Raw genomic sequence first — 11117 nt, forward strand, 5'->3', positions numbered from 1 at the left:
AGAAGGAGAAGGAGAAGGAGAAGGAGAAGGAGAAGGAGAAGGAGAAGGAGAAGGAGAAGGAGAAGGAGAAGAAGAAAGAAGAAGAAGAAGAAGAAAATTAGTCTAGCAAGCCAGTAGTAGCTTTATAGCAGGGTAGTGGATAATCTCAGCAACCTGCTGTTTTCTTTTCCCTGAAGTTCAAGATGGATTCTGGCCATGAGACGGATCAGACTTAATCAGCCTGAATCTGTAAGCATACCTTATGTGGGCTTGAATTCAGCTGCGAGCTGCTTGAAGCACCCAGCAGTTGCAGAGTGCTAAGCTCAGCCATCCTCTCTCCAGGATGTCTCCCAAGGGACAGCTGAGCCCTCAGCATTCACCCCCAGCCAGTGCAATCCTTCACGTCCACTGTTCTTTTCCACTGCTGTGTCTGGGGTTACCAGAAGTCACCATGTGTCCACACGTTTGAACTGCTTCTCTGGTGCAATCAGTCCTGACTTAGGGAAAAGGCTCTACCCACTGCCTCCTTCTTCATTGAAGTTTCTCTTTGCTTTCCCCATGGGCTTCAATTCTTGCTTCAGTTCCTTCTTGAGTCCAGGGTACCCATTTCTCTCCTTGTCCTCCTCATATTGCTGTATTCCAGTCATTCTCATGGTTTTGAATTCTTTTTTTTTTTTTTTTTTTTTTTTTGTGGAACCGGGGATTGAACTCAGGGCCTTAGGCTTGCCAGGGAAGCGCTTATTCCACTGAGCTATCTCTCCAGTCCCATGGTTTTGAATTCTAAGGCTGGGCCTTGCAGATCCTCTCCAGAGACTGCCACTTCTTGAATGAGCAGCCAGAGTGCATGGGTGTGCACATCTCAAGTGTGAGTGTGCATGGAGAGCAAGTGCGTGTGCTATGTGTGCCATGTACATACCAGCATCACTTTGTCGTTTTATTTCTTTTTTTGTAATTTATGTATTTGGCACAGGGTCTTGCTGTGCATCTCAGGCTTGTAGTGACCCTCCTGTTTCAGCTTCCCCAGCACTGGGATTACAGATGTGTGCCACCACACCCAGTTTTGGTGGCTAGCACAGCACATGTGGGGCGGGGCTGGCATGGTACCACAGTTCAAACCTGGGTCCTTCTACTTTGTAGGCAGGCGCGTAGACCACTGAGCTATCTCCCCAGCCCACTTCTGTTATTTTCTGTTAGTGTTACTTAGTGCATTGGTGAGGTGCTTCCCTAAGAACAAGATGCCTCCTATTTGTTGGATTATATGTAGTTCTGCAAACCTGCTAGTTTTCAAAATTTGATGGGGTGGGGGCCTGCCGGTTAGCTCAGTTGTTGAAGTGCCTGCTCATGCACATGCAGTCAGGCACAGGATACTGCAGTTCGAACCCCCCTCCACCTGCCTTCCCAGACCCGCCCTTAAGGCAGGCTGAGCCAGCCCCCCCCAAAAAAAAATCCTTCTCAAAAGTTGATGGGGTGGGCTGGTGAGATGGCTCAGTGGTCTAAAGCACCTACTTAGAACAAGCTTAGCAAAGCACAGGGGCCGCGGTTCAATCCCCAGCACCACATGCCAGCCAGCCCCGCCCCTCTGGTGGACTGAGCTAGCCACACACACACACACATATAAATAAATAAAAATTAAAAAAAAAAAAAAAAGTTGATGGGGAGGAGCCGGGGAGATGGCTTAGTGGAATAAGCGCTTCCCTGGCAAGCGCAAGGGCCTGAGTTCAATCCCTGATTCCGCCAAAAAAAAAAGTTGATGGAGAAAGAGATAAAAAAGAAAATGTGACACACACCTATATTCCCACTTAGGAAACTGAGGCTGGAGGATTCCAAATCCAAGACTAACCTATGCAAGACCCTGTCGCAAAGTAAAAATGGCCGGTGATGTAGCTCATTGGTAGAGCACCTTTGGTTCCATCCCAGTGTCACACACACAAAAAAACAGGAAAAATTGTGCCATGTGTGGTGGTGCATGCCTTTAATTCTAGTACTCAGGAGGCTGAGGCCAGCCTTGGCTACCAAGTGATCTTAAGACCAGCCTCAACTGCATAGTGAAACCCTGTCTCAAAAAAAGTGAAAGCAAAACGTACAAGCAAGGGCCGGCCAGATAGCTCAGAGGATTAAAGCTTCTGCTTAGGCAGACGCAGGGTCTGGGGGTTGAATCCCCAGCCTGCCCTGCTGGCCCCGCTCCTGGGGTGCGCTGAGATGGCAAATGAGATTGGGCATGGTGGTATGTGCACCTGTAATCCCAGCCCTTGGGAGGCTGAAAAACAGGAAGGATCACTACAACTGATCTGTGTAGTGAGACCCTGTACTAAAATACACTGAAAAAAAAAAACAACAACCCAAAAAACTAGAAGCAGAACCTAACCTCAGGAGATCATCAGTTGGGTGGGAGCTCCATATCATGGACACTGGTGACAGAATTTTCAGGCCTGATCTTGATAGGAGCAGCCTGGTGTGCCACCCTGGAACAGGCAGACTAGCTCCAGGATGTCTTAGGAGGTGGCATGCATAAGGACAGCGGCTGGAGCTGTTCCTGAGTTGCCCAGCTCTCTGTAACTTCCATTAATTGGTACTTGTGCACTAAGATCAAACTAGAAAGCCAGCTGTCTAGTTTGTATAGAAGGCTGAGGCAGGAAGATGGCGAGTTGGAGGTCAGCCTGTGCCACTAGGTAAGGCCTTGTCTATCTCAGTCTATAAAATTGGCAGTTAGGGATGTTGCTTGATAGTGTAGTGCCCCTGGGTTTAATCCCTCAGTACTAAAAAAAAAGAAAAAGGAAAACAACTCAAAGCCAAGCACCATGCCAGGGGGCTGGGGAGTTGGCTCAGTGGTATAATACCTGCCTGGTAAGCACAAGGTCTTGAGTTCAATCCCCAGTTCCACAAAAAAAAAAAACCAAAAACAAGCACCATGGCAGGAGGGGCAGGCAGATGGAGACCAGCAGGTGCTGAGTGCAGGGGCTGCACAAGGACCAAGGCAGTATGCCAGCTCCACCCCTCTCACTGCTGTAGGGAGACCAGTGCACAGGACTTCACTCAGGCACGTTTCATCAGCAAATTTGGTTTCTGTGTGTGTTTCATGGTGACATCACAGGAGAGTGCTCACCCTTCTTGGTGCCATCTTTCCTGCCTGTGCCTGTGATCCTCTGGTTTTGGTGGTGTTTAGGGTCATTGAGATGTTGCTGCAGTCCAACTAGACCTGCCAGCTGGTCCCCATGCAGATGGGTTCTAGCATGCACCGTTTGCTACTGCCCACAGGACTCCTCACTCCCTTCCAGGCCTGCTTCCTCAGCATGTGGCAGCCGTGGCTTCAGGACAACCTTGGTTACCTCTGCTGCTTGGTCCTGAGCTGAGGCAAAGTTGAGGCCCAGTCTCCACTAGAGGGGAAGAGGCTCTCTGCTCTTCACCCCAGCATAATCATAGTCTGCCTCATTCCCAGGAGGCTCAATGAGGCTAATAGCTTTTGGGTAAAGCCAAGCAGAGGGAAAAGGCTGCATTGTGCTGAAGACCTGCATTGAGGAACTGAGTCCCTAAGGGTTGCGGGGCTGTGTTGCATTTGGACCTGCAGCTCATGCCACATGAAGTTACACTGCTTTCTCTGTCACTCCATTTTAGGGTTTTTTCTGTAAGACTGAGGATGACTTTAATGACTGGTGCCAGCAAGTCAAAAAGGTATATAGTGGATATCCTCCCCTTTCCTCCCCTCTGCAGCCTGGCCCAAGCCTCCTGGGAAATGGGGTGGGGTGGGGTGGGGGTGTCAGGGGAATGCCCCAAGGCCCTGCTCAACTGTGCCAACTAAATGGGCAGGTGCCTCTGGGTTTCTACCTCGTAGTTGCCCACCATGAGGCTGATGCCACGTGGTAACTTCAGGGTGGGATCTTCTACAGGTGCTCACTATCCTCTTCCCTCCCTAGAACATGGTATTGCATTGGGCTTTGTTGAAAGCCCTGGTGTGAAGCTGCCTGGCTTGTCCCTGTGATGGGGAAACAGAGTTGACCCCATGCTGAGGCAGCCTTTACTCATGGGGTGAGGCTGGGCAGCTGCTTATACTTTCTTCTCACAGCTGTCCCTGCTTGGGGGTGCCCTGCCCATGTTTGAGCTCGTGGAGCAGCAGCCTTCCCACTTGGCCTGCCCTGATGTCCTGAACTTGTCCCTTGGTGAGTCCTGAGCCTGGATGTCCCCACCTGCATGTCCTCAGGTCATGGGGACTGGGCCCCTTGCTGTCCATCTGGTTCACTGGCTTCTGTCAGGTTTTTGCAAGCCTGAGTGTGGTCCATTGGGGTGGTTTGGGTCCAAGAACAGCATGGTTTAGTAAGCCCCCTCCTCTCACCCTTAGCACAGAGCTGCAGAGTCCTTGGTCCTTGGCTCAGTGAGCACCCAGTTCAGTCAAGGAGTCACGGGGAATAGCTCCTTGGGCCCTGGCATGAGGGCAGGGTGCTGATCTTGGAGCACACTGGCCAGAGCCCATAGGCCTAATGAACCCTCAGGTCCTACTCTGTGCTTGACTTGACAGGTGTGAATTGCTGTTCTCTCCTCCCCAGTTCCCTAGTGGCTTAGGATTGAACACTGCTCATGGGTCTGGACCCCCAAAACTGGCTACTGGCACCTCCAGAGCAGTCCTGAGGGGTGTCTGATGAGGCTTTATCTTGTTTTTTCTAGATTCTTCTGATGTGGAGCGACTGGAAAGATTCTTTGACTCAGAAGATGAAGACTTTGAAATCTTGTCCCTTTGAGGGTCCTGGGGTTGAAAGGCAGCTTCCATGGTCTCGCTGGGACGCCTTTTGAGAACCTAGCCCTGCCTCAGGCACTTGGTGCCACTGTACTGCATTCCATCCACCCAGCCTGCCCCTGCTGAGTGCTGCACCTATGCTGCCGCTGCCTGGAGGCCTGCGCTGCCCTGGACGCCGTATGCTTGGAGCCAGCCCACCCAGCCCAGGGTGTGCCTCTGGCCACCTGCAGGAAGAGGTGCTTGGCAGGAAGCTCAGTGTGGGGCCTGAGCTTGCAGAGTTCTCTGCTTGGCACTGCCAGCCTTGCGTCCCCACACTGGCTTTGGCCCTGCTCTCCTAGGCGCCAGGTCTGTGGTTGGTTTGGAATTAAAAGCCCTGTTTGGAGTTGTTCAACACCGACATGAGTTTCTGGGCTCCTTCCCAGGTCAGTCTTAGAAGACCTGCAGTTTGGTGTGTGTAGAGCAAGAGTCACGTCATGGCTTGATGCTGGGCAGAGTGAGCTCAGCTGCATCCCCTCTGCCCAGCATGGTTACCAAGGGCTACTTTTGGGAGAGCAGCTCACAGCGAGCACGTGGGAACCCAGAGGCTTCGAGAGCCGAGGGCCAGACGTGGGTCCTAGAGCATCTCAGAGCATTCCTACAGGTGCTGCTTCCATCTCCTTGGGCTGAGGCATTTGGAGACCCCACCGCCTGCTGCTGCTCGCTGTCACACCAGCTTCCCTGAGTGGCTCTGCCTGGGACACTATGACCAATGGGATGGAGCACCCTGCAGCCCACGTTCTCTTGCCTTTCTCAGCATTGCTGGGCAGGTTGGGCAGCTGCGCCCCCAGCACTCACAGGTGAAGTATCCAGACTGTCATGCTCACTTCAGCAACCACCGCCCCTTCTTACCCTCAAACCTTGCTACTGTGGCCGATGGCCTATGTTCCACAACAGGAGCCATCCTCCTGCTAGCTTGTGTAGGGGGGGGGGAGGGGTGGCCACATAGGCGCCTTTCTGCAGCTGGGCAGGACTGGTGGAGGCAAAGTGGGTCTTGGCTATAGCCATGCATGGCAGCACCAGCCACCCAGAGGCAGTAGGGGCCACCCCAGCCCCCAGATGTAATTTATTTCCTTCCTCTCCCTTTTCTCTTCCTGCTTCCTCTCCTTATCATGGCTGTGAATGGGGTGGGCAGCAGGAAGGGCTGGAACCATTTCTTTTTTGGGGTTCCGCTTTCTGGCCTGCTGCTGGTTCCTGAGGTAGGGGACAGAGTGTCCAAGGAGCTGCCCTCCACACCTGGATAAAGATTACTGAAGAGGAGGTGGTTCACTCAGTATAGTTTGCAGTTCTTAATGGCAAATAACAAGTTTCCATAGAAAACAAGTGTGTGTGTCTACTGATTTTCTTTGGGTTAAAGTTGGTGTCTTTTCATAGCATCTCAAGTAAAACTTGCAGAGCTGGGCAAGAAGAGCCTGTGCTGCGCCTAGCCAGGCTGTGGAAGATGGGCACAGCACCTGCCCCCACTCTGGTTCTGGGGAGTGTGTAACGCCAAATCTGTGCAGTGCAGAGAATTAGTTTTAGGAGGGCATAGGTCATGTCCCATGTGCGGGCTGTGCTTGTGAGTAGCCTGGCTGGGGCCAGAACACGATGTGGTGGGGACTGCCCAGCTGCTCCATGCATTTCCTGCTCCATCTGAGCAGGACAGGTGCCAAAGACCCAAAGGGAGGAAAAGAAGCCACTCATTGCCCAGCTGGTGTGGCACGAGGGTCACACCTCTCAAGTACACACCAGACAGCTGCTGGAACATTCTCTCTGGTTATTGAGGCAGGGTTTCGCTGTACCACCCAGGCAGGTTTGAACTTGTGACTTTACCTTAGCCTCCTTAACGCCAAAGTTACAGGCATGCACCATCAGCTCATGGAATACATTTTTGCTTATAGTCCTGAAAGGCAGAACTTAAAACCATGCTGTTAATAAATCCCAGGGAGGAAATAGGTCCTTCCTTACCTTCACAGCCTCTAAACACTGTACCTCCCACTCCTGTAGACAGAAGTCCTCCCCCCACCCCAGAGGACCCTGGACAGGCCCACCTTGGACCCTCCTGCTGTGTAGGGTGTTGCCTTCCATCCCAGCACTCTACCTGGAGACTGCTGTGGGGGGTCGGTTCCACCAGAATTGTAAACCCTAACTTTGGGTTGGACAAAAGGTGATACAATAAAAAGACACTCTAGGGTCATACAAACATGAGTAGGGTTAACATCAGCACTCAGAGCATGGGACCTCAAACTGTGATGGTGTAGCATGGCACACCCAGCAAGGCTACCCTGTTAAGACTACAGACCCAGAGGAGCCCAGGGTAGGCAGGACCTTTTCCAACCAGGTTCAGTTGCTGCTCAAGGTTGGCTCAGCCCATAGCTGGCATCTGAGCACAGAAAACTACATGAACATGTTTGCAGGTAAAATTTTATTGGGGCTTATAACAGATTCAGAAGCAGGGCCCAGTGGCCCATGCCTATAGCTTCAACTACTTAGAAGGCCTAGGCAAGTCAGTGAGATCCTATCTCAAATTAAGAGCTGGGTCAGTAACTCAGTGGTCAAGCACTTCCCTAGCATGTATAAGGCTCTGGGCTCACACCAGGACTTAAAAACAAAAAATTTTTTTTTTAACTTTTTAAAAAATTTATTGTGTGTGTGTGTGTGTGTGTGTGTGTGTGGCCAGCTCAGCCCACCAGGAGGCAGGGCTGGCTGGCATGTGGTGCTGGGGAATTGAACCGCAGTCCCTTGTGCTTTGCTAAGCTTGTTCTAAGTAGGTGCTTTAGACCACTGAGCCATCTCACCAGCCCCCAAAGTAATTTCTATTATAAACTTGCTCATTTTTTTTAGTACTAAAATGAGTAGCAAGCCAGAAGATAATTCCATGATACTGCCTGGAGCCCACACAGCCAGGACTCTGCCATGTTTGTCTCTGTACAGCCCAGCCTCAAGTCGCAGAGGAGCCCTGCAGGTCTCTAAACCAAAATTGGAATGCCACCGAGTGTTCAAAGGGCCTGGTGCACGTGTCTTGGTGGTGCCAGGTTCACTGCCACAGCTCCCCGAGGGGCCTCTGTGCTGCCCCAAGGATGGCAGCCTCAGACAACAAGCAGATTTCCTCATGGACATCCTTGATGCTCCTGGAAGCGTCGACCACCTGCTCCCAGAGGACACATGACAGGTCATTACCACCTTTCCCTTTGTTCCAGTGTTTGTGGCACAGGGATGCTGGGGCATGGCATGAGGCCTCTGAGATCTCGCATTCCATCTCACCTGAGCAGTATACTAGGTGCAGAGCTGCCCACACTCCTGCCATGCCCAGTTTCAAAAGAAACACCATGTCAATGGCTGCCCTTGTTCCTATAGCCCACCACTATAAGCACAGTGTGCATGCGGTAGCTCATGCTACCAAACACCAGAGCTCTCATGAGGCTGTCTTCCCAGTCTGCAGGTGACCTCTGCGAAGGTAGCTCCCAGCACTCTGAACATGAGGACCTGGAAACCTGGGTCTCTTCCCTGTCCTCTTCCTCTGCACTGTACCACAGAGAAGCAGTGTTGGGAGAAAAACTACTCCCAGAGGGGGGCTGTGGAGATGGCTCAGTAGAATAAGCACTTGCCTGGCAAGTGTAAGGGCCGGAGTTCAAACCCCGGTTGTGCCCCCCCAAAAAATGTAACACAAATGCAAAGGCAGTCTGTGCTACTGGTCCGCAGGCAGAGTGAGGCTGCAGACATTTAGCATTTGCTTCGGTGCAGGCTGATCCCTAGACCGCTCTGGTAGGGAGGGACTCTAGCCCCACAGGCTTGGCATGACATGGATGTGTGGGTGCTGCCAAGCCCACTAGGACCTCCCTAGCTACTGTGCAAGTCATGTCCAGGAGAGAGGGCAGAGGCCAATGTCCTGGGAAGGGTTGGGCCAGCACAGTGAAGAAGCAGGACCAAAGGCAAATCTGCCACAGCTGCTATCCTGGGCAGAGAGAAACCCCAAGGGAGAGAAAAGGAGAGGACTCAGGCTGTACTGTATGGGGGTGGGGGGAGCCTGCACTGTGCTAAGAAAGAACACACATATCCCATGGGACATTATGGTGAGGTCTGAGGACAAATACTGAAACCAGCATACTGCTCCTCTGGACATGATCCAAGCAGACAGGACTACTATCTGTCTATATGCTATTTGCTATTCCTGGTATCAGGAACCCAAAAGGTGAATTGTACAGCAGCTCCCGAGACAGGTTCTCAAAGATGTGGGTATCTAGGGCCTTTCAGAGGACAAAAGCAAAGGGGGCCTGCAACTGCACATGGTCTAGTGGATGAGGCACCATGACTCCACATTTTGCAGAATCCACCTAAGGACCTGGGATTTGTTACACAGAGGCTATGGGCAGAGTTCAGTGGCAGAGCCCTTGCCTGTGTAAGGCCCTGAACTCCATTGCTAGCACCCCAAAAAAGAAGGGCTGCGGTGACTTGCTGGCATGTAGCCAGCTGTCTGAAGCTCCATGGAGGACAAACCAGCGACTGCGGCAGCTGTGCCACTGTGACCTTGCATAAGGGTGGACTTGCGCCTCTGAGCAGTCTGCACTCATCCCAGTTCCAGGGCCCTCACCTTCCAGTTCAAAGTCGAGTCCCTCATGAGCTGCTGGAAGCTGCACAAGGCCCGCTCCTGGAAGGTCTTCTCCTCGTACCGCTCACGGCCAAACTCCCCCCGTGTGGCAGCATCTGCCAGTTGTAACTGAAGGAACAGGATCAGATCAGGCTTAGGCAGACCCACATCCGGCTGCTTGCACCAATCTAGGGAAAAATTCTGCCAACAAAGAACAGAATAGGGGAAAAAGCGAGTAGGGTCTAATGTTGTCCAGATCATGAAAAAGGAGAAAAAGGAGCTAACATTTGGTACATACAATACCAAGAGTACACAGCAGTGGCACTTTATTGGTAAAAGCTCACATTTTTTCTCATTGAAAGCACTCAGAGGATACAATGGCTTCTGCCCTGGTATGCATACTCCTATGGTGGCCCTTATGACAGATAGCTCTGGACCTCTATCCAGGAAGAAAGTGCAAACTAGGCAGAGCCTTGAGGGCTACTGGGCACAGAATGCCTGAAGTAGAATGCACAGAGCCAGATCAAGCACAGGGCCTTTGGCCATAGCTGGCCTTGCACCAATCCCACCAGGAAGAGGAGATGGGACAGTTCTGGAAGCCAACTGGATACTGGACTATGCTAGAGCTCAAGGGCAGATTCCTTGTTAGGCATCCTGCCACCCTGTAAAGATGGTGTCTGTGCACCTGGAGGGAAGGCAGGGCCGAGAACCCTTGGCCTGTAATACCATACCCTGAGTTCACAGGCCCATGGCCCTACCTGAAGGGCCTGCAGAACCAGCTCTCAGCAGTGGTCAGCATGTCAGGATAGGGACAGTCCCATAGCATACTGACCACCTCGCTTGTCCTCCTCGTTGTACAAACTGCTTTACTAACAAGGACTCTAACGTGAAGAAAGATAATTCAAATGCTACCCACTTTGCCATTAATCATCACCAAGGGCTGTTACCACACAAAAAATAAACAAGGGCCTGGGCAGTATGGCTCAATGGCATTGCAGATGCCTAGCATGCATGGGCCTTTGATCCCCAGTACCACCAAGAAAGAAAACACAGAAGCAGTTATCTGCCTCAGGAGAGCACAACCCAGCACTCCTTGAAGTGGTCTTATAAAAATAAATTTTTCTGGTGCTAAGGACTGGATCCAGTATCCCTTGCATGCTAGGCACACATTCTACCCCTGAGCTATACTCCCACAGCCCCCAAAATAAAAAGTATGAAAAACTTAGCTGAGCAGGGCAGTACCTGCCTGTAACTCTAGCTACCTGGGAAGATACTTTGGAGAAGGAAGGAAGGAAAAATTTTTGAAAATGTTAATGCAAGGAAGGAATGTGGAAAGAAATACTTCAAGAGATTTAATATTTCAATAGGTGAACTTTAATTGAATTTGAGTTCAGTGTAACTAAAAATACAAGACAATCTGGGCATAACAGTCCACACCTGTAATCCCAGCACTGTGGGAGGCTGAGGACAGTCACTAGGCAATTTTAACTCTGTCTCAAAATAAGTAAAAATGTGTTGCAGATGCGGCTCAGTGGTTAGACTCTGTGTTCAATCCCAATACTATAAAATAGACAAAAAAAAAAAAGAGGGCCACAAGGAAAGCCAATATTCTGGCCCTAACCTTCCAAGGTCAATTAAAACTCAGGACATATGAGAACTTGTACAGTAACATCATGTAACTTGGTAGTATCCCAAAATTTTCTGATCAAGGAGATTATGGGGCCAAAGAGGAAAGTGATCGATGATGTAGAGTGTGCCTGAGAGTCACATGGAGAGAAAACATTCTCTCAGGCTTTCACAGAGAGCACA

General features: G+C 51.1%; 2 protein-coding genes across 2 annotated transcripts in view; one reads left to right on the top strand and one right to left on the bottom strand.

The window, feature by feature from the left end:
- Atg4b (autophagy related 4B cysteine peptidase) overlaps positions 1-6065 on the top strand; it is a 31094-nt gene extending 25029 nt beyond the window's left edge. The window contains exons 11-13 of the mRNA XM_023722070.1: positions 3592-3648; positions 4040-4133; positions 4636-6065. Coding sequence (XP_023577838.1) covers positions 3592-3648; positions 4040-4133; positions 4636-4709 — 225 coding nt within the window. The 3' untranslated portion in view covers positions 4710-6065. The remainder of the gene's footprint in view (positions 1-3591; positions 3649-4039; positions 4134-4635) is intronic.
- A 1466-nt stretch (positions 6066-7531) lies between these two features.
- Dtymk (deoxythymidylate kinase) overlaps positions 7532-11117 on the bottom strand; it is a 9508-nt gene continuing 5922 nt past the window's right edge. The window contains exons 4-5 of the mRNA XM_004637375.2: positions 9312-9509; positions 7532-7868 (exon numbers count right to left, since the gene is read on the bottom strand). Of these exons, the coding sequence (XP_004637432.1) occupies positions 7758-7868; positions 9312-9509 (309 nt within the window). The 3' untranslated portion in view covers positions 7532-7757. The remainder of the gene's footprint in view (positions 7869-9311; positions 9510-11117) is intronic.

The sequence above is a fragment of the Octodon degus genome, unplaced genomic scaffold (assembly GCF_000260255.1).
Source record: "Octodon degus isolate 3935 unplaced genomic scaffold, OctDeg1.0 scaffold00089, whole genome shotgun sequence".
NCBI lineage: Eukaryota > Metazoa > Chordata > Mammalia > Rodentia > Octodontidae > Octodon > Octodon degus.